This window comes from Piliocolobus tephrosceles, chromosome X (genome assembly GCF_002776525.5).
Source record: "Piliocolobus tephrosceles isolate RC106 chromosome X, ASM277652v3, whole genome shotgun sequence".
In the NCBI taxonomy this organism is placed as follows: Eukaryota; Metazoa; Chordata; class Mammalia; order Primates; family Cercopithecidae; genus Piliocolobus; species Piliocolobus tephrosceles.
This window is the reverse complement of record NC_045455.1, coordinates 65884832-65908226: the sequence shown is the minus strand read 5'-3', so window position 1 is coordinate 65908226 and position 23395 is coordinate 65884832. Positions and strand designations below refer to the sequence as shown.

The window sequence follows — 23395 nt, the reverse complement described above, 5'->3', positions numbered from 1 at the left end:
GAAGGAAGGAAGGAAGGAAGGAAGGAAGGAAGGAAGGAAGGAAGGAAAGAAAGAAAGAAGGAAAGAAAGAAAAGGAAGGAAAGAAGAAAGGAAAGAAGGAAAGAAAGAGCTTCAGTTACAAAGAGGCCATTAGAGTTGGCCTTCATCTAATCTGATTGTTTTCTTTACAAGAAGAGGAAATTTGGACACACAAAGAGACCCAAGGATGCACACAGATAGAAGAAAGACACAGTGAGAAGGTGGCCATCTGCCAGCCAAGGAGCGGCCTCCAAAGAAACCCATCCCACTGACACCATGATCTTCCACTTCCAGCCTCCAGAACTGTGAGGAAATCAACTTCTATTGTTGAAGCCATGCTGTCTGTGGTACTTTGTAATGGCAACCCAAGCCGACTGACAGGTCCTTGGAGCTGGGGAGGACTGAGTCCCTGAAGGAAAGTGTCAGGATGAAAGCGGATGGAAGGCCAAAGCTTTCCAAGCCTAGGTTATTAGTAGGACCATAAATGAGTGACTTAGCCACAGTTCCCAGGAGGCGTGTCTATCCTTACGGGGAACTGGAGGGCAATGCCCTGAGTCTAGGGTTCCCTTTGATTCTTAAATTTCCACAGCACGTTTCTAGAAGCCAGCCTTTACATTCCCATCTCATTTTACGTCCGCCCACCCACCCACCAGTTGTTGGGAGTCACAGTGGGTGGGTGGTCTGATGTCTGGCTCGGACTCCAGATCCTGTCCGGGTATAAACTGCAGGCTAAGAATTCTTGGGAAGCCTCCAAGGCAGGACCACTATCTGTGCTCTCCCTTATCAAAGCGGAGTCATTTATATTTTAATGAGATTATTTCCCAACACAACAGTTTATCTTTTGTTTCATTTATCCTTTTGCCATCTGGTCCCCTTATGCTTGCATGTAGGGCTAGTGGCTTCCTTTGTCTAAGTAGATTTGTCAATAGTTTATAAATTTTCTTCTCATGATCATAATATTTATTTTTCACATTAGACAGACTCTTCTGGAGACTTGGAAGAAAGAGATTTCTTTTTTTAAATTTTAATGTCATTCCTTAACCTGTAATTTTTGTTTCTGGGAAATGTGTTTTCAAAAATTAATTAATTAAAGTGAATGAGCAAAAGTTCCCAGACCAATATATTTTCTGGTTCTGTTTGCTACAGTGTAACCCAAACAAATATTTTACTTAAGGGGCTAGGTCAAGCTCGCCTAATAGCAAATGGTGCAGATGCAATGAAAGTGGCCTAGCTTCCCTCTAAATCGAAACCCACATCTGGGCAAATCCTAAGTCCTGGAGATTTTTCTTTTTATCTGTTTTCAGTCTCTTGCTTTAAAGTTCTTATCTTAAAGCTACTTAGCTCCTCTTTTTTTGGCCCCCTCCCGATTACTCTTAGCCTTCTTAATCACGAATCCATCTCTTTCATCAGCATAATTGATGGACTCTATTTACCATCCGATTAGCTTCGGTTTTTTCCTCCAAGACAGGGCTTTGGCATTCCAGTCCTATTCTAATGGCTGATGGCACTACATACCTCTCAGGTGCCTGGTGGGAAGGCCAGCCATGCCCATGGCCATGGAACATGATAAACTGCCCTCTCTCGACCCAAAAAGCTCCATTAGGCCAGAAAATAGCTCTGGCCTATTCCTCAATGTATTCTCAGCACCAGCCACTGCCTAGTATACACTGAGTGTTCAATAAATAAATGAATGAACTGCCTTGTTTTCTAACACACCAACGCATGCAATAATATAAACAGAGACTGAAACATGCTTTATAGGTGAAATACAACATAAGATTGATGTTCAGACCTTTCTGAGAAAAAGTGATTAAAACATCAGCAATATATTTTATTCATATACTTCATAGTTTCTAAGGGGCTTTGAATCTCCTGTGAGATTTATATCAACAACCCCATTTTAAGGACAAAGGAAACCTCACAAAGTTTTTGTGAGAATTAAATAAATCATGTATGTAAAATCCTTATCACAATGCCTGACATGTAGTAGGAACTTTAGAAACAGTTGATGGGCTACCCTTTTTCTCTATTGAGAGTTTAAACAACTAGTACATGACAGATTCCGATCCAGAAGTCAGGTTTCATGTTTCCTGGCCTGTTACACTTCCTGCGATACCTCAGTATTCCCCCAACACTGTTCTCACGCTCTGATAGGAATATCTTTAGGGCAGCATTCAAGATACCCTAAGCAGACCAGTGACACTTTTCTGAACCCATCTTAAAGGGGTGAAGAACGAGAGCATTGTACCCTCACAATTAGAGAGACTGACATTAAAAAGCTGGACTGTGGAGTGTGGGAACCATGTAATTTTAGGGGCAACATACCCTGCAGTGTTCACTTCAAGGTTCTTGTGCTGGTTACCTGCCAACAACTCTTATACCCACCGTCCCCCCCAAAAAATGGGCCAGGTGCAATGGCTCATGCCTATAATTCCAGCACTTTGAGAGGCTGAGGCAGGAGGATCACTTGAGGCCAGGAGTTCGAGACCAGCCTGGGCAACGTATTTTTCTCTACAAAAAAATTAAAAATCAGTTGGGCATGGTGCTATGCCTGTAGTCCCAGCTACTCAGGAGGCTGGGAGGATCACTTGAATCAGGGAGGTCGAGGCTATAGTGAGCTGTGATTGTGCCACTGCACTCTAGCCTGGTCAACAGAGCAAGACCCTGTCTCAAAACAAACAAGCAAAAAATGAAGTGAGGCTATTAAAACCTGGGAACTGAAGCAGAAAGCCATGCATCACTGGAATACAGTGATACTATTCAAGCTTCTCTTCCATACAATAAATGCATCACTGAGTTGCCATTAGACTGCTATGCCAATGATGAATGATAACACTGCATTCCCTGTGGGCAAGGGGAACCTGAATCAATGCATCATTTTAAGATGTGGCTCGAGGTTTTGGTCTGGCGTGCCCTTTCTCTGGATATTTAAGAAAGGCAGAAATCATTTAAATAGCATCTCATTTTCCAAAGCCCATCTTCTAAAAGTCATGCTGATTTCACCCTTTCTTCCCTGGCCTTTTTCTTAGTACCATCTTCCTGAAGATACAACTGGCCCACTCATCAGGTTCTAGGTAAGTGGCACGGGCTCCAGCCACCTTAAGCGGACTACCTGGCTTCTCTGCTCACTGATAGGGTGTCCTGGGACAAGGCACTCGAACTCGGTGGGGTTTAGTCTCCTTGACAGTAAAATAGAAAAGTAAGCCTATTTCACAGCACTTCCCTGAGAAATCAAATGAGGTACAGTTTGAATTGTTCCCACACAGAGTAAACAAAGGTGGGTTCCCTTGTGGCTGCAAGAAAAAAAATGGCAGAATGTTCATTATACTTACCTACTTGGCCACTTGTATCACTCCTTTCAGTTTGGATTCATTGACAGTCTTTTTCTATTTTCCAAATACAATGTAATGATCTACTGGTGACTTCCCAGAGGTGTCACACTTAGGTCAAATGTCTTGCTACCTACCGTCTTTGCAATTTCACATAGCTCCAGTCACCCACCTTGCCATCACTTCCCCTCTAACTAAATGCTCAGTGCCACAACCTGCATCACACTTGGAGGTCTCTCTTCCTGGAGCACCTCCTCGCCTCACAACCTACACTGGGCTGCTGCCCTGTCATTCACTCGACACACGCACATTGCTCCAGGGGCTGTTCCAGGTGTTGGGGACACACCAAGAACAAAAAACACTGTGTCCCTGCTCTCATGGAGCTGACATTAGGGGTATGGGTGAGGAGGAAAGAGCAGGTGGCCAGTAAATAAATCTATCATCTGCCAGCTCCTAGTAGAGTGCTAAGAAATAGAGTTGGGTAAGGGGATACTGTGATGTAGGATTAGTCAACGAGGCCTCCGTTATGAGGGGCCATGTGAACTCAGAAAAGAAGGAAATGTGGGGGGAGTCTTGCAGAAAATCTGGGAGAAAATATCTCAAAAAGAAGGAACAGAAAAGGCCCTGAGGCAGAAGAGGGCTCAGGTATCCCTCCCTGAGAGAGCTTTCCCTGCTCTCTCACAATTTGAATTATGTTTTCTCTTTCTTGGGCACACTATTCTTTTCCTTCATAGTGGTTTATCTCCATTTTATTACACATATATAATAATAATATATATATACACACACATACACACAGAATTTGTTTAACTGTCTCTCCTCTGGATTGTAAGTGCCATGAAGGCAAGGATCATACCTGTTGCTATTTTCTCTCATTTGTATATGCAGAGTTCACCCTCCTGTTTGGCATTTAGTTATTGAATGAATCAGTACATTAAAAATGATCATTAATGGCATTGTGCAATGCATCACTCACAATGTTTCTCACCCCACTTGAGAATTTTCTTTTAGAGATCAGTGTATGGGCAGGGGAATCTCCCTTGAAGAACTGGCACGCTCCTTTCTTTCAGCTAATGAGCACCAATATGTCCATTGCTGCTTGGGGTGCAAGGAATTTTAGGCTCAGTAAGGACAATTCCTCCCAATGGTTTGGATAGGACTGTCAGAACTAAATTCAAGTTGTTCAGATTCTCCTTCCGACCGCCCTGCCAACTTGCCTCCCTCTTCACCCTCCTAATAGGAGGTGAGCCCCTCCAATAGTGATCATTAACTCACCCTGAGGTTATCCCCTTGCTGCAACAATCCGTGAATTGCAGGTTCATTCAATGCTCTTTAAATTATTTTTAAAGGCTTTTTTTTTTTTTTTTTAAAGCAGCAAAAGAATGCATGACACCTATCGTAAACTGGCAAGTTGGGGGGTGGGATGCCACTCAGACGTGTACTGAGAAAGGTGATAATGAATTTGGCGTCAGCAATTCTTCAGAAACTATAAGAAAACACCCAGGTATTCGAATTGTTCCCAAAAGGGAAACAAATCTTTCTCAGCTTTCACGATGCGCTGAGGTTGGTTTTCTCAGTGCTCCTCCCGGATGAGGAGCTGGGGAACCTCCTGGCAAGCCCCGGGGCTCGGGATTCCAGGACTGTGGGCCTGGGAGAGAGGGGCGGCTCTTCTGTGCACACTCACCCCGCCCCCAAAACACATACGCGGTCACGCACCACAGATGGGCACACGCGCTCATCGCTGTTGCACAGCCACAGTCGCGTGCAACCAGGAGTGCACACCGCACCCACATCACATCGCATCCACAGACGCACGGGACCTCACACGCCTCGGCCGCACACGCCCCCCACGCGCTCACGCACTCGCTCGCGCGCACTCCCCTCGCACCGCCGCGCGCACACGCGAGTCCCGCCGGACGGCGAGGGGCGGGGCGGGCGCGGCCGCGGGTGCCCCGCCGGGCGCGGCCGGGAGAGGGCGCGGCGCGGGGTTCGCTGCTGGCGCTCGAGTTGTTTGCCGGCTCCAGGGCCGCCAGACGCTCGCTGGGAGCCCGGCCGGCTCGGACTGGAAGGAGCGGCCGAGAAGGAGCGCGTCCCGGGTCACGACGGCGCCCGCGAGCCGAGCGTGGCCGGGACGCTCATCATGGACCCGAAGGCGGGCGGCGGCGGCGAGGAGGACGACTGCGTGGACTCGGGCGCCGAGACCGGAGGGTGAGCCGCGCCGGGCCGGACCGCGGGCGGGGGGCGCTCTCCAAGTTGCGCGGCGGCTTCTCCCCGGCTGGGGACCCTCCTGATCCCCGCAATGGGACAGGGGCGCGGGGCTTCTCCTGCCGGATCCCCCGCTGCCTCCCGGGCGGGCCGCGCGATCCGTGGCTGCCCCCGGCAGGGCGGGCCCCACCCGGGGGAAGGAAAGTGGAAGGGCTCAAGGTTCAGTGCAAGCCCACCCATCCGGTAAGGCGATGCAGAGCGCCAGGCGGATGCAAAGACCCCTTGTCAGCATCGCTAGAGACAGGAGATGCTCTTGCACTTGTTTCCTCCCTCCTCGGGGACTTTTCTCCTGTAGCTCCGGAGCACCCTGGAGTCCGGCCCTGGAGATGGGGAGAGGAGGAAAAGCAGGGTGGGACACCCACACCTAAAGTCTTTCCGAAGTCGGTTAGGAGGATGGCATTTCTCGTTATATGGCTTCGTCGTGGGACTTTAATCTGTGCTGCCGAGTCCCCTTCCTCGACTCCTCCAGTCCCGCCGAACTTCGTCACCTCTAAGTGCACCTGTCCCAGCCGGAACCGTTGGCCTGTTGTACCGGCGGGATGGAGATGGTGTTAAGATTAGGATCTAGCCCTGTCTTTTTTTTTTTTTTTTTTTTTAAATATTCTCTTCGCTTCAGCGGACTCAAACAATGAGCTCAAACCTTTGGAGACTAATTAGTTAGTCTCCAAACACTGTTTTCCTGAGCGGAACAAAAGACAAAATGCCTTTTAGGAGATGAATGTCATTATAAAGGCTTCCCGGCAGCCCCTATATCTAAAGGACTTTCCTGTGCAGAGTCAGCACCACATCCAGGCCACGGGTACTGACCCAGGAGGAAAGGATGTCTTTTCCTATCTGGAGTAATCCTGGGGGAGGGCGGGAGCTGCCCAGACTGCAGAAAGCCTCATTCCTGAAAGGTCGGAGAGGTTTTAGACTAATCTCAGGATTTGGCAACCCGGTGAGGGCAGGTAGAGAATCTAGGCCCACAATCCACCCAGAGTTCTAACCCAACCCCGGCAAAGCTCCCCACACAGCCCCTCCTGCCCCACCACTCCTAGCCCAAATGTGGGACTTTACTCCCTAGGGCATTCACCCAGCAATGGGCTTTCTCTGTTATCCAAACTCATTCATAGCTCTCTACAGCACCCAATTATAATCTGGTGGAGTAACCTGATGCTAAATGCTAAACTCTCTTGCTTCTTCCCACTCTTTGTATAAGTGGCATGTATCAACTTTAATTGAAGATTATTGGCTTTTTTTTTCTGCCACTAGTTAGCTGGACCATGAATAGAAGAAACAAAGCAAAATTAACCAGCTTATTTGTAGCTGCGTTAAATAAAGCGCTCACTAGTCTATTCATTTTCAATTTGCAGAGCTCACCTAAAACTGATGTGTTTTTCAAGGGCTCTGTCTTAGAGAAGGGAGAGGAAGTCCTGACCCAGGGGGTGATATCGCCCCAGGATCTGGACATCAGCATGACAGCTGCCAGGCCTCCTGGGAGGGGCTCGCCACTCCTGCTGACACCAGAGCTTCTGTTCTCAGCCTCTGTCACTAAAATGTGTAGTTGTAACAGGACAGAACTGTTGAAAGAATTCTTGGCCGGGCACCATGGCTCACGCCTGTAATCCCAGCACATTGGAAGGCTGAGGTGGGCAGATCACCTGAGGTCGGGAGTTTGAGACCAGCCTGGCCAACATGGAGAACTCACGTCTCTACTAAAAAAAAAAATACAGAATTAGTCGGGCGTGGTGGCACATGCCTGTAATTCCAGCTTCGGGAGGCTGAGGCAGGAGAATCGCTTGAACCCAGGAGGCAGAGGTTGCCATGAGCCGAGATCACACCATTGCACTCCAGCTTAGGCAACAAGAGCGAAACTCCATCTCAAAAAAAAAAAGAAATTCTTACTGTATCACTAGTATGCTTAAGCTAAAGGTAAAATAGCATGCGTTTCAATGTATGCTCATTAGTTTTGTGTTTTCCATATATTCATAGAGCCCTTGAATTTCAGTTATCAAAAAGCTGTTCATGTTTCCCTACTTTTCTGGAGCTTGCCCCCACCCCTTACCCTATCTAGTTTTCACAGAGATTGGGTAGAAAGCACATAGAAAACAATAAGTGTTTGCTATCATTAGTATTTTTAAAATGCAAATCTGATCATGTCTCTCCTTTTCAAACTTTTATGGCTCTGTTATCTACAAATGCAAGGAATTTAACGTGGCCTATATGCCCTGACTCCTGTTACGGAGTCCCTTCTTGCCTCCTTGGCCTTGTTTCTCAGCAGGTCCTTCTTTGCACCTTGTATCTAGCCACATCTGACAGGTTTTTCTGTTTCCTTGCCTTTGTCAAGCTGCCCTCTTTGCCAGCTCTGCCATTCCCACCTGACATGCCTGTCTGCCAGGTGAACTCTACTCTTCTTTCAGGACTTAGCTCAAGTGACACATCAGCTAAGGCAGTGATCCTTAATTTGGGGTCCATGAATTGCTTCAAGTTGTATGCAAATGATGTGCTTTGTGAATTTGTATGAGAAGAAACTTATTTTTTTTATCACATTCTCAAAGTAGCTGGTGATCTCTTCCAAACCAAGTTTGGGCAAGGTCTGAGACATTTCATTTTCAACACACTGTGTCCGAGGTGTTGCGAGACATCCAAGTAAAGATGATGAATCAGCAGTTGGGTATATCTGTCTGGAACTCAGTAGGGAGGTCCGCATGATGACATTGCATTTGGGAACTATTTACCTAAAAATGGCAATGGAAGCCCTGGGAGAGACGAAATCAACTGAAGGTAACAGCAAGCACTTTCTTAGCATTTAGTATGTGCCACCTACTGTTCTAAGCCTTTATGTATTTCATGGACTCCTCGAATCCTTCAACAACTCTGTGCAGCAGCTGCTGTTTAAGACCAGCCTTGAGAAACTACATTTAAATGCCCAGTCGATGAGAATGAACTGATAAAGGAGGCTGAGAAAGAGTAGACATGAGGTCAAAGAAGGAAGAATATGAATCATTGAAGCCAAGGGAGGTTTGAGTTTTTGAGAAAGGATCAACTCTGCTACTGAGAAATTGATGAAGATGAGGAAAGCTAAACGTCTTTTTTAAATGGAGATGATGAAGTGAAGGAAGAGTGGTATTTCACAGTGGGGCGGTGGAGATAGGAGCCAGATTAGAGTGGCTCTAGAAGGCAGTAGAAGGTGAAGAAGAGGAGGCAGGTGAATTCCTTTGTCTGGAAAAAGGAGAAACAAAAAGAGGCAGTATCTAAAAGGGAGACTGGGGTGAAGAAAGATTTCCTAAACATAGGCGCTAATTGAGCAATCAGTGTGATAGAAAGGATTCTATAGAAAGGGAAAGGAGAAGGAGGAGAAAAGATGATCATCTGTAATGTTGGCTTGCTTTTTTTTTTTTTTTTTTTTAACAGACAGGGTGTCTCTGTCACCAGGCTGGCATGCATTGGTGGAATCATGGCTCACTGCAACCTCAAACTCCAAGGCTCAAGTGATCCTCCTGCCTCTGCCTCCTGAGTAGCTGGGATTACAGGCCTGCACCACTGACACCATGCCCAGCTAATTTTTTTTTTTTAATTTTTATAAACACAAGGTCCTGCTATGTTGCTCAGAAACTGTCTTAAACTCCTGGCCTCAAGCAATCCTTCCACCTTGGCCTCCCAAAGCACTAAGATTATAGATGTGAGCCACTGCCTCTGGTCCTGTAGTGTCAGCATTCTAAAAAAGTGGAGGCAGATGGACTTCAGACCACAGGGGAACGGATGGCTTTAGGTAGGAGACAGGATATCCCCTCCTGCAATTAAAAGGGCAGGCAAGATGGGGTTTCTCTTTGGTGTAAATACAGCCCTCCACCATCTGAGGAGAAAGGAGATTTGAATGGTTGTTTGGGGCAATGTTGAGCGGGTGCCCAGTTGAAATTTGCAATTACGTATTTATAGAGGTACAAGTTCCCCTAGTTATTTATTTTCTCGCAGCAATGCTCAACTACCTAGGGTCAGGCAGAGAGAGAGAGTGGATAGTTAGGATCATCAAAATTTGGGGTAAGGGGGTGTGAACAAAACACAGAAACAAGAGCTGTCAGGGTATTGCTTAAGCTGATTATCCGTCCTTTCAGCGGCATGATGGAAGAAACAGTTCTGAGAAACTTCATGCCAGTGGCTGTGTTGGCCACTTTGAAAGTTAGTCACAAGAGCCAGCCTGCTCTTTCAAATTCTGGCTCCTCTACTTAGGGACTGTGAAACCTTGATCCAGTGACTTAACCTCTCTCTGCTCTCAGTTTCCTCTTCTGTACAATGGGGATGATGGCAGTAGTACCTACTTCCTAGGGTTGGTGTGAGGATTAAATGAGCGTATATGTTTAAAGCCCCTAGAACAGTGCCTGTTCAGTGCCTAGAATCCTAGTGCCTGTTCAGTGTCTAGAACCCTTAGGACATGATTATTTCTCATCATACGATATTATTATTGTTATGAAGAACACTCGAAATTATAAACTTAGGGTTTTATATAATAAAAATGGTGAACTCAAGTCCATATGTTTTTCAAACTCATCACAATAGATCCTCTGTTGCTTTTAAATACCTTAAGTAATTTGATCATTCAGAACATCTGAGAGACTACAGGGCATGCCTCGGTATTCTAATAACTATATTTTACAGATGAGGAAATGGAGACTCAGAGGGCACATGGCTCGTTAGAGGCATGAATTTAAGTCTGGATCTCCAGTGTGCTTCCCACCTAGTGAAGTTGCCTCTCCAGGAGCTGTTTGATCTGTAATTAATTCTTGTTTTCTGCTCAGACATTTCCTTTTGCTTGAAATGCTGCTGTTGCTGTCTCGCCTACTTAATACAAGCCAAGACTAAAAGCAAACTAGTATTCTTCTATAGCAATTGATGTCATTTTGAAACTCCCATTTTCCAAATCCACTTGAAAGAAGCCTTGTGCTCTTATGTACTTTTCGTTATAGCAAAAATTGGCAAGTCGGCTGCTGATGGTGGTAAACTATCTTAAGAAACAGAATCCCTTAAATAGAAGGACAGCCAGTTCCTTGTAAACCCAAATAAAAGCCAATGCTTTATAATGACTTTTTCATTAGTGATGCCTTCAGGATTTGGCATGTAAGCCACTCTTTTGCATGTGATGGATTATTTTCATTCAATAGTTTGGTCTGGCATTAATGAACTTCCACTTCCATCTCAGCTGTCACTGAGCTTCTGAACATGTAGAGCCATACCATGCCCTGTTTCTTTGGAGGACCTCCAATTGATACTTCGCCGTGACTTAAGACGTAACAAAAAATCAGGAGTCTAGACTTTAAATAGGTGGGTGGAAAAGAATAGGTGGGGTGAATTTTTAAATGGGACAGGTCTTTTAAAAAGATGAAAGGGGAAATGCTGTGTAGAAGACCAGATCATTTGTTAGTACTTTGTTATCTTTGTATTCAAGGTAGAGCTAGTTAACACTAAATTTAATTCAGTGCAATCAGGGTTAACAGATGAGGTCCATGATGCGTTGAACTGATGTTTTACAGAAACATCAAGATCAATTTTACAGGAATGCCAAGATTAATTCTTATGCCATGCTTTTCCTGGAAAATAATTTAGGAAGGTATTCTGTATGTATGTAGTATATCATTTGGTAGCTAGGCTGCTGTCTGATAGGGTAAACTGTTTTAAGTACAGAACCTCTATATAATCCCTACATGTAATAATGTAATTAATATAGTCAAGGGACTGTATCGTTCTGTTCATTATTGGCACAAATACTAAATAACATTTGGAAATGTGTCTATATTTGTCAGGTGTGTGAATGTACATAATTCTTGTATTAGTCTGCTCTATATCGTGTATAAATTTTTCATTCTAAATTCACCTTTCATGCTTCATTCTGGCAGGGTTGAATGTCTTATGCATAGCCAGCTAACTAAATTCTTCTGATGTGAGACCAATAAACAGAAATCTCAAGGCAGGTACCCTACTGCTGTTCCTTCATGCCTAAAAAGAACTAGGGGAGTACAGACTCGTCCAGAGAACCCTAATCAAATACCTGGTTATTCTCTGAAATGGTTTGAACCTATTTATTTTGTGCAAAATTGTTTCAAGCTTTGTAGTTTGTCTTTCCTGGCAGTATTTCTAGTAAATAAGCTTTTGAGGTTATTTGGAATATATTTTAAGAGCTATAAAAGTATTTATACCTCAACTCAGTCTATATTTCTGCCCATGATAATTTTTCTAAGGAAAAGAAAATAAATATAAAGCTATATTCATAAATACCTCATTGCTGTGTGTTTTGAAAAGGTGAACAACCAGGAACGATCATTTAGCCAACAAAAGGGTTGAATAAATTATAGTATATTACTCAATTTAAAATGATAATTACAGGAAATGTGTAGCAGCATGTTATGATGGTATCAAGTGAAAAGAGCAATTCAAAATTGTGTCTCCGTCATTATGGCAACTGTGTACAAATTGCATATACTGAGGATCAGAGGCTGGAGAGCAGTGGGAGGCTGCAGGTGACTCTCTGTGTGTTTCTGTTGTGACAGTGGACCAGGGTGAAAGTTGGACTGCAGAGCCAGGCCATCCATCACAGAGAGAGGGGTTTGTGTTTTACACTAGCGAGCTTGAATTTCATCCAGAGAGAGACATGATCAGATTTATCCTTTGCAAAGATTGGCTGCTGTATGTGGAGGGAACTGGAGCAGGATCAGTGCGATTGTCAGAAGGCTGACCATTTGGCGGGCCCAACCTGGTGGTGCCCTTAGTCTAGAAACATGGAGTGACTCATAGAGGGGCATCAGTTATGCCAGCACTGTCCTAAGACACTAAAATACTATTGCACTTTAAGATTCTTGAACTATGTTTCAAGTGTAAATTTCATTCTACATACATATCCATCTGTATGCAGATCTTTAAAATGTATGCATATGTGAATCCCATCTGCTTCAAGAGAATTTGGAAAATCCTAGCTGAAAATACACATTTTAAAGAATAAAAGAAATAGAAATATCATGCATTCTTAATGTGTGTTGTATTTGAATAGTCATGACATTTCTTTAAAGTCTGTCCATCTCAAGATGATTTTATTGTAATTGAGTTGCTTTCCTGTTACATCTACCACAGTGGATGTTTGCTGAGCAGTCACTCAGTTTATATATAATTACATTTCCAAGTATTGTTCAAAAGTTTATGTCCTGAATGGTTCCAGAAATAATTTAATGCACCAGTACTGGGTTATAAATCCTGGGCTTCAGAACATTGCTAATCCTTGACCCTCCCCTCTCTGTTGTCTCCCTTAGCCAGTATGTCACCATGTGCTAGCCAGTCAATCCGTTCTGCCTTTGGACTCCTTCCTTTCCACCTACCCTGCACATTCACTTCAGTCACTAATCATTGCTCACCTCCCGGTCTCTGTACAGATAGTATCACTTTAATTTCCTAGTCAATAAAATAAAAAATTGAATTATATCTATCTCTCTCTCTATATATATATATGAATGCAGTTTATAATATATAAAGGGATATGCAAATGTTGGTAGTTGTTATTCTTTCCAGTTTTAAAATTCATTGATTCCATGACTACTAAAGTATTTCATTTGCAAAAGTGAAAACCACATGTTGTTTTCTTCCATTTTGTTCCTCAACCAATAAATCAATGCAGCATTTTGAGTGATGTAGGTTATTTTAACAAGTAAGAGGCATGCTGCTTACGATTTTTAAAAAAAGTTTTGCATGTGCTTTTTTAAATGTGGCAAGAAGTTCAATGGAGTGAAAATTGGATGATTTAAGAAAGGCAACAGGAGACTAAGGAGATAAAAGAAATGTGTATCTATAAAATTAAACATAATTAAGCAGTTTATTTGCATAACTACATCCCATAACTTCCATGGCAGAATAAATCCCTATGTGCTAAAGTGATTAATTTCCTACTGAGAATGACTTTGGGACACTAGAGGAAAAAAATAAATAGCTTCCATATCAAATTTGTTGCCAGAGAGGAAAGTCTTAACAGCTACAGAAGTAGGGCAGAAACTTACTAGAGATTAAGCAGATCCTTGGCTAGAGCCTCACTGTTACAGAGGCTGAATGCCAGCAGCTGATTCCTCAGTATAGAAACTGAAAGGGTGATTTCACTCCAACCTTAGCCTGCCTTTTCCCTTTCCCTATTACAGCTCACATCCTGTTACTCTAATATCCAGCAGGCTTTCTTCTCAGATGGAACTGAAATCAGTGGAAATATCATTGTGCCTTTGTTTCCTAGTGGTCAGCCCCACCTTGAATGCGGAAACCTTCAAAGCTGAGGTTCCCTCTCTCCTCGCACTGGGATCCTCTGCTTAAGTCAACTAAGAACATTTCCCCATGGTGTGGTGCGAACATTTGAAGGGTGCTCATTTGCAGTAACCTTTTGAGGGAATCTGCGAGTGATGAGTCTGTTGAAAACTTTGGGACTTCTCCCCAGAAAAATAACCATTCAAAAATTTTGCTAAACCTTTAAATGGCTTCTTCCAAACCCCATCAGAGGAACTGGCAGAACTCATATGAGGGCCCCCAAAATTCTAAAGTTCCTTTAAAGTTTTGCTTTCAAATTCAGACATAACTTTGTTTTGCATAAAATGAGCCTTAGCACTACAGTTTTTAATTGGTGACATTTCTTTACCAGTTAAATGCTACTTACCACTGACTGTTTAAAATTCTGGCTTGAATAAATCATTTGGATAAATAATTCGACTAACACTGAGGTCTTGTGTTTCAGGTCCGACTACAGCCACCTGTCCTCCACCAGCAGTAAGTATCGTTTAAACATCCTTCAGCATTGTCTAACGGTCCCCGGAGAGGTCAGTACCATAGACGCCATGTGTGTACATGGTTTTATAGTAGGTATGAATAACCAAAGGCATCCTTGCCAAAGAATGTAGTACAGGATGCTGTAACTCTGGAAGCGGAGGCTTTTCCTGGAGAATCTGATCATACAAAAATTCAGCCTTGAGGATGTAACCTGGGCTTTATCAGCTGCTTGTGGATGCTTCTAGGAGCATCATCTCTGAAGAATCTGAGGTAGCACTTTCATTGAACAAACATCTATCAGATACCTGCTACCCTCAGGCAAACAGAAAGCTCAGAGCACAATTCCTGGATCCCTGCGGTTGCTCCAGCTCATCTCTTGCAAAATCTCTTCCCTTGCATGCCTGCATCTGCAGGCAAATATCCTTCCCTCTCCAATGGAGGGAACATCTATCTCTGGCAAAATCCTGCAAAGTGTGTTAACAGTTGGAACAGTTATAGCTAAAGTGGAAAAGTGATAGCTAAATTCCCTAATTATAACCTACATTAGTTATGCATGCCAATACATATGTACATCGATATACATATATATCAGTGTGTGTAACCGATGTAGGTTATAATTAGGGAATTTAGCTATCACTTTTCCACTTAAATATGGCTAAAAGGAATATAGACATTTTTATCAATCCATTACCCTGTATTTGTAATTCCTGGCTTATAGGTGGTTATTATGTGTGGCAAAAAATGATCAGGAATATGTTTACAAAGACACTCTAGTTATTTAAAAGGTGCTTATATTTAATATTAAAGTACAGGTAAATGTGCTGTGAGAAATTATGCCTCATAACTAGAAAGAATTGAGAGTGATTAAGATTACTACATAAATGACCAAAGCCATTCAGATTGATTGAATACTTATTTTAAATTAACAAAAGTAATTGTCTTATAATAAAAGCCCTGATTGTTTAAATCAGTAAATACTAAATTGTTTTGCCCTATCTCACTAGCCTGTTAAACTCTCAATTCTAAATAGTTCCCAAATGGAGAGACACTTAATTGGATTATTCTATTTATTGATGTTCTGGCTTAGTTTTCCTTTGCAATAACAGACTGAGCAGATAGTTTTATATCTGGATTTGTAATTTAGTATCAAATTATATTTCATTATTACTATAACTGCAATGAGCAATTTCTGGTCAGTTCAGCCAATTGGAGACTGAATGTTGCCCCTTAGTTATTAAGAACCATTAGTAATAATGAGAATAATGCTTCAGAGATTTGCACTCATTCCCCAAAGCTCCTGCATTTGTAAAACCAGAGAAAGCTCAGTTGAACCCTCTCTCTCTGTGCCACCATTTTCATTCCACTCAGTTTTGCCCAGAGGCTACATTTGTTTTCAGAATGATTTTTCTAAAATACTTGTGTTAAGCCTTAGCTCAATTTGTAGCTCACAAATCAGTCCTCTGGGTCACAACACAACACCTCTGTAGTTATCAAAACTGGTAATTTGGTTTGAGATGTTTTCCTCTCCATTATTTTAATTGCAGTCTCTGAGTTGGAATTTCTATTAGTGCAGCTGGGATCAATACCCAGCCCAATCATCTTATTTTGCTCTTCTTTTCTACTTTAAATGTTTAGTGGTTCCTGCCTCACTCTTCAGTGTTGGGGCCTCTTGGTGAGTAAGTGTGTATATGTGTTTCAGTTAGGAAATGTATTTGACTACAAATAATGGTGGGAAATGATGGTTAAACAAGTAGGGATTAGTTTTCCTCTAACCCTTAAGAAAAAGAAAGAAAAAAAAAAGTCCAAGGAGGCAGTGCAGGTCTGGTGCAGAAGCTCCTTCCGTCATCTGACTACATGGTTCTCAGCTTTTGGCTTCCTTCCTCAGGCTTGTCATGTTATAACATGGCTGCCTCCACCCCAGCCATCACATCTTTGTTCTGGGCAGGAAAAAGGAAAGGGGAAGGGCAGAAGGTACCTGCCAGCTGAGCCATCCCCACTTTTTAAGGAATTTTCTCAGAGACGCTACCCAGTAATTTTTATCTCTATTGGCCAATCTTGGTCACATGTTTATCCCTAGTTACAAGGGAGTCTGAAAAATGTTATGTTTTCTTTGGTTACATTGTCACATGCTATGGTTCCATTAATAAGGAAGAAAGAGAAAGTGGATACCAGGGCAGGGCGGGGGGGGGAAGCCGGAAGGGTTGACTGTTCCTGCCTCAGCACCAGCAAGGTGCCTGGCCTGCCTCTCCTCCCAGCCAGAGCATAAATCCTGGCCCCACCCACTTTCAGGAGAAGGCCCCTGGAGCAGTCAGTGAAGAGTAACGTAGTTGACTTTCTGAAAAGATTTGGAAACAATTTTAAAACCTAAAGTCTTAAATCCTTTAAGGTATCAATTTGACAATGCTACAATAAGAAAAAAATATTTTCTAAGTAAATTTTTAAAATAGTGTTTCCCCACAAACTGCATAATCACAGGGGTCTGAGTGGAGAAAAGGGTAGTGACTTTGTTATTTATCCTGAGTGATTTAGTTGCAGGGCTTCTCCCAGTCACAGTCGAGATTGGGGTGGCACTGTCTGTGTTCAGAAGGGTCCCGGGCTGCCCCTGCCCTACAGCTGCATCGTCCCAGTCCCAGTTTGACATCCCGGGAGCAGCTCCTGCATCTCATTGTCATTCTGCCACTGCTGTCAGCCTCTCTCGACTCAGTGGTTTTTGAATGATTCCTGATTCCTGTTGGGAATTGAGAGTTAATTCTCATCATTCACTATTACAAAGTGGATTTTTCTACGTCTGCAAGTGGTTCTTACTCAACATTCACATGATGCTTTTTTACCCGTTTGTTCCTGAGTTCACAGGCGCAGAAATGCTTCCTTGGGGTGAGCTAGCAGGAGCATCCACCTTGTTGCCTGTTTGTCCACAGCTGAGTTTTCATTACTAAGGATTGTAACGAGACCTCCCTCCAGAGAGCACCGTTTTATTTAGTTGTTGTCTTTTTCCTCAAAATGCAGGGGGCTGCTTCCTCATGCCAGCTGCCGCATGGGAGAAAAAGAAAAGTTATCACTAAGTGTAAGGTCTAAGAGTAGTGGCATGGTTAGGTGTCCTGAGTTCTAGTCCCAGTTCCACCATGAATTAGCCACAGGCTCTTGGGTCATTCGCCCTCTCTGGGCCTTCGTTTCCTCCTCTGTAAATAAGATGATTGGGCTGGAAAGCCTTTAAGGGCCCTTCCAGAAGCTCTAGGAGGCTGAAATATGAATTTCCAAGAAACTCCTCTACAAAGAGATGGAAGGAAGGAGGAGGAAAGAAAGAAGCAGGGAAGTACTGAGGCACTTACACCTTTTCTCTTCACTCTCTTTTTGGCCCAAAATACAAATCTGGAGGCCTGGGCATCCTGTCTTGTGGCCTGTAGTGTAAATCCTAAAACAAGGGACGGCCAGAATCAACCTGAGCTTCTGTGAACTGTGAGCTGCCTGTAAGCTGGTCACAGGAGAGAGACTGTGGTGAAAGGCAGCAGCTGCTTTCTGTCTCCCTCTCCTCACAGAACTGCACAGGTCTAGGGTAGGGGCAGGCATGGGGACTGCTGGGCATCGCCCTCTTTTCCTCCACCTCACAGATCATGGAACTGCACTTCGCCGACTTGTCCTCTATTCCTGTCCAGATCTGGGGGGCGTGACCGAGGGGCTTCTTTAATGGATGGTTTGGTTTTGTCTGGGTGAATTTTTTCCAGTTGCAACTGTGTCATTTACCTTTTTCAGATTGACAAGGAAGGCAGGCTTTTTATTTTATTTTTTTCAATGTTTTCCGAAAGGCTAAACACACTGTTGGCACTCAGGAGATCTCAATAACTCATAATACTTGCTATGGAAGATTAATTTTTACTTCCAGAATCCTGTTTTTCCAGAAACCTGGTGAGATCATCAAGCCACTATGTACAATTTACATTCTCATGCGGTTTAAATAAAAGGGGGGAAATTATTTATAAATGAGAGAAAAGAAAAACAATAATTATGCCAGGAAAAAAAAATCAACTCTGCCACGTAATGCTAATGACATCTGTATCATGTGTGATTGAATATTTCCATTCAAATTAAGATTATAATCATACTTAGAGAATTACTCTTAGAAGGTATTAGGAACTTAAAAATTAGATTTTTAGGAAACTATGACATTTTTTGAGGATATCTAGCCCCAGAATAAGCCGATAGGAAATAGTCAAAGAACTAACCAGTCCTATTTGAGGCTGTTCTGAAGGAACCTTCTATGTTTTCTCTCCTAATTTTACCTCTAAAACTGTTCCTCCTCAAAACTCAGGATAGTCATGAACTCTTTATCTGGCACCTTTAGGAAGTGCCAGCGATGGCAGGAATGCCTTGTAGACAGCAGAAAGCACAAATGGTAAAAGATTGGGTGAAGTGATAGAGGGCTTCTCCTAGCCCCTTGACAATTCCCTGAGGAATTCTCTGTGGCTGTGGAAGTCAGGGAGAAAAGGCCACGAACAGTGTGCTCTGCTGATCTGAGCCTGGGAACATGTACCAAGCTGTGCAAAAAGGCACACATGATGGGTGGCTGTGAGGCACTGAAACTGTTTTTCAACCCACTGGGGCCTCACATTCCTGCCCACTTCCATTTTGGCCCTACCTTCTTTTTCCAGCTTCCTGCTCTGTCCCTCCAGTAACTCAGATAGCCTCTCTCCCTGCTGACATCCTCCCTGCTGCTTTCCTGGGGTTGCCGTGTCTGAACTGCCCTCAAAGCAGCCTCAACTAGGCGCAGCTGCTGCTCGGGACCCCTGGATACACTCTTATTGAAGGAAAAGGGGTCAGGTGGATCACAAGTGTTTTTCAGATAGGCAAGTCCAGGTGTCTTGGTTAATTACAAGCCACTGTAGCTGGTCTAGAATCACCACCGGGGCTTGTCAATTCCGCTTCGCTGCTCTGTCTGGGAAGACATGGCATCCGTTCCTGAGACTGTCCTTTCTCATAGCTGTCTCTTTCCACATAAATGCTGCCTTCTCTCTCTAGTTTCTCAGTCATTTCAACATTTTCTTACAGGTTCAGGATACTGATGCAATAAATGTTTTGATCTTGGCCTTGGCCACATTTTTGCAACCCCTCAGCATTTTGGAGGGAAAGATGAGCTCATTGTGACATGATTAAGCAATTACATTTGTGATAAGCCAATGTAGGAGCTTTGAAAGCAACACATGGAAAAGATATGATTGCATACCGTAGAACTCCTCACCAATGGGGAATACGTGAATACATATGATCTGTATCTCCATATCCAAGAGCTAAATTCAGACTTGGGATAATGAAGTATTTATTATTTTCTTTCTGTTTTCATTAGAGAAGATGATAACTTATTGACAGATTTTGCTCATTTTAGAGCCAGTTTTTTATCACCTCTCCAGAAAAGGAAGATCAATGTGTCAGAAGAGATGCTAGTAGCCAATTTAACTTTTATCCATTTGTAAATGTTAGTCTTCATTTTTTCTTCTGTGTAAAATACTTTCCCTATAATTCTCAAAACAAATATTCTTTCAGAGTCTTATTCCATAAGATCTAAGCAAAACTCAAATCTGTTTAATTCTCATAAAGAACAGTTTTAGCTATTGAACTTGCTTTATTTTGTGATTAGCATGAAGCTGGCAGTGTTCACAGGTTTGTGAAAAGACTCAAACATCCACCTCTTCCATCCCCAGCTTCACACCCTACTGCAGTAAAAGTGTCATAAAGAAAAGTCACCAATATTCTCTAAATTAGAATGTAGTCGCTTAGAGTTAGTTGTATATCTTGATTGTCTCTGTTCAGGTCTGCCCCTATTTTCATTAGTTTTTTACTTCCTTAGCCTCCAAAGGGCTTATTAGTAATACTAATGATTGCTTGATATACTGTAATAAACCCAGCAGTTGACATAAAACAACTGAAAGCACTGGGGAGATGGTGTACTTATTTCCAAGTGGGGGAAAATCATAGGGTTTTGAATTTCTACTCTACCATCCACAGAGCTGGAAGCACTTGAGTGTGCAACTTCCAGCCAACGAACCCCAAATAAGAACTATTTCCATTTTTATTACATTTAAGACCATGTCCTAGCACAACAGTCATGTTTATTCACAAAACTGTTCTCAAAGGAGATTCAGGGTGAGCTGTGGCACAGCTGGAATGAGTCTGCAGCCCTGGATCGGGTTCTCCATGAGGGGCTGAGTGTTGGTCGATGGTGTCAGTGATAACGTGTTCCATCTTGGTGTGTGGTCATGGCTATAGAAACAAGTGAGGAACCACTGAAATGCTGTACATCTGGACAGATCAATCTGATTTCCTTATCCAGACTGTCTTCTTTTGTGGCTTTTCCTCCAAAGTGACTGCAGAATTAAAGCTTTTACTCAGTAGTGTCTATTGCATTCCAGAAATGGGGCATCCGGTATACTTATAGCTACTGTCTCTGTAGGTGTATGGGAGACACCCTTAAGGTTTCTTTTCCCTGCCCCAGAAGCCAGGGGCCTCACTCCAGCTTTCCCTAACTGTGGAGAGAGGGCCCTGCTGCTGGTGGCTCTTCCCATAACCCCAGGCATTGAAGTGTTCTGTGGAGGGGCTTTGGGATACTTGTCAGGTTCCTGGGCCCTCCTCCTAGGGCTGGGGCCATTTAGCATGTAGCTGATAGGTGACACTCATAGGCCACAGGCCTGGGTGTGTCATTTATGGCAGGTCTGGGTTTTGCAGCCACTCAGGTGGTGGCTCAGCCATAGCCTCAGAGCCACAGAATGCCAGCTGTTGTGGGTCAGGGCATACTGCTTGCTTCGCATTTTGTCAGCTGCCCAGAGGAAGGTGTTAATGGCCTGGTAGAGCATATAGAATCACCAAATTGGAAAACTTGCTGCTTAGAGTGTGGTCCAGGGATCACCAGGAGCTTGTTAGAAATGCAGAATCCCAGGCCTCCCGAGGCCAGTAAGTTGTATGTACTGGAAGTTTGAGGAACACCGAGCTAGCCCATCTCTTCGTTATGCAAGCTCGCTCTTAAATCATCCCTGATACACATGGCTTATCCGAATCTCTTACTTTCAGGTTCTAATTTTTAAAACCTATAGGCTCTAGGATCCACCTAATATCTGGATGAAAAAATTTTTCACTTGATATTTGCGTTTTTAAGTTGATAATTGAAAAGAAAAGATGATGTTTACCCACCGAGAGTGGTTTATTCTAAAACACAGGGTATATCCCTTATGAAGAGGGTAGAGGTGTGTGTTTGGGGTTTCAGGTAGCAGCCTTACCTGTTGGACCATGGAAGTGGCAAATGAAACTTCTGAGATGAAGGAATTACTGAAGCTGAACGTGTGAGTCCATTAGATTGTTATTTCATGGTGTGGGGCCTGTATATTCAGAGTCCTCTGAATGGGGACCTGAAAAGCTAGGCAGTGTTAACTATCTGACAGTTGATAAGAAAAAAGCAATAACCAAAGATATGCATCAGGAAATCACAGGGTAAGGACAATACATGACACAGATAACTCCTTTGATGCTTTGCTATGCTGGTATACATTTCCAAAAAAATATGGTGTAGTCTTCTGGATTCAAAGGTAAGTTTTAGTTGTGTGACTTCACCTCCAAAGAGGGTGTTGGTTTCTATCCAGGATATGAAAGAAAAATGGAGGCAGACTTCTCATTACCACGTTTTTTACCTCCCTGAAAAGCTGAAGTGGTACTTTAGGGATATCTGGTCTACCAGAATTGTCAGGATTTTCCCCAAGAGAGGAAACAAAAGTGAATAACTGCCACTACTCCTTACCTTGATGTGCCTGGTGCTTTTCTTAATTTCAAAATAATTTTTTGCTACCCAAATAATACACAGTCGTTGCAGAAAAATCAGAGAATACAGATTAGCAAAAAGAAGAAGACCCAGAATCCTACCATCCAGAAACAACCATTATACATAATTTGGTGTCTGCCTTTACAGGATTTTTTTCTGAGCATCCACATATTTCTGTAGATATATAAAATTTGGGGTAATAATTTACCAAAAAATGGCATTGTATATTTTGTTTCATAGTCTAATTTTCTAACTATAGTGCAAACATCTTTATATGCCAGGAAACTCATTTCTATAATAGTTTGAATATTCATACAGTATTCCCTTATATTTTTGCACTGTACTTTATTCACCAGTGCCCTATTGTTGGTCCTATAGGTTGTATTTGCCTTTTCACTACTATAAACAGCATTGCCAAAAAACATCTTAATAGGTCTTTGTGCATATCCTTCCTTATTAGAAGACACTCCTACAATCAGAATTGCTGGGGTAAAAAGTGTACTCTTTAAAGCTTTTGATCCCTATTGCTAGGGTATTCTCCAAAGGTGCCATTTCACTCTCCCACAGACATGGATGACAGTGTCATAAAAATTGTCTTTATGGAAAATATTTTCCATTCCAGTAGAGTTTCTATCTTTATTCAACATCCATACTGCTGCCTTTAACCCCTGATAGAATAACAAGTTGGAAGTAGCTGAAAAATATGATGTAAAAAGTCAAGTCATATCTTTTCAAGGTTACAAAATAAGATGATCTCATCATTCTTCCTTCTTTCTAAACCTTCTCTCCTTCTTCCACATTTGTGAAACTTCTATTTTGTACATCACCTGATTCGGGAAGGGAAGGAATGTTCCACATGCTCTCACTCCCCTTTTTATTTTGACCTGACCCTGACATCTTCTGACGTTATTATTGGCACACAAAGGAAGCGAAACTGAGCAGTTCAACTTGTGCTTGGAAGAATGATTTTCCTTTTCGTAACAAGAATAGTTACAAGAAATCTTTCCTTTGTCAATTATGGAGATAATTGGGCTTTCTCTACAAGTCCATATTTAATATTTCATTGCCCCAGACTTAAGGAGAGTGAGGCTCAAACATGTAGGGCCACAGATAGCCTGAATTGGGAAGTTGGAGGTCTCTCTATTAGACAGTGTGATGAAGGGCTCGCCATCTGTTAGATTATAACACTTTCTGCTCTTCATTGAGAACTCCTATAAGAAGCTCC

The 23395-nt window shown here is 42.9% G+C and overlaps 1 protein-coding gene across 1 annotated transcript in view; it reads left to right on the top strand.

Annotated features, from left to right (window-relative positions):
• Positions 1 to 5353: 5353 nt before the first annotated feature.
• FAM124A (family with sequence similarity 124 member A) overlaps positions 5354 to 23395 on the top strand; it is a 62411-nt gene continuing 44369 nt past the window's right edge. Inside the window, exons 1-2 of the mRNA XM_023187425.3 lie at positions 5354 to 5555; positions 14341 to 14372. Coding sequence (XP_023043193.1) covers positions 5488 to 5555; positions 14341 to 14372 — 100 coding nt within the window. The 5' untranslated portion in view covers positions 5354 to 5487. The remainder of the gene's footprint in view (positions 5556 to 14340; positions 14373 to 23395) is intronic.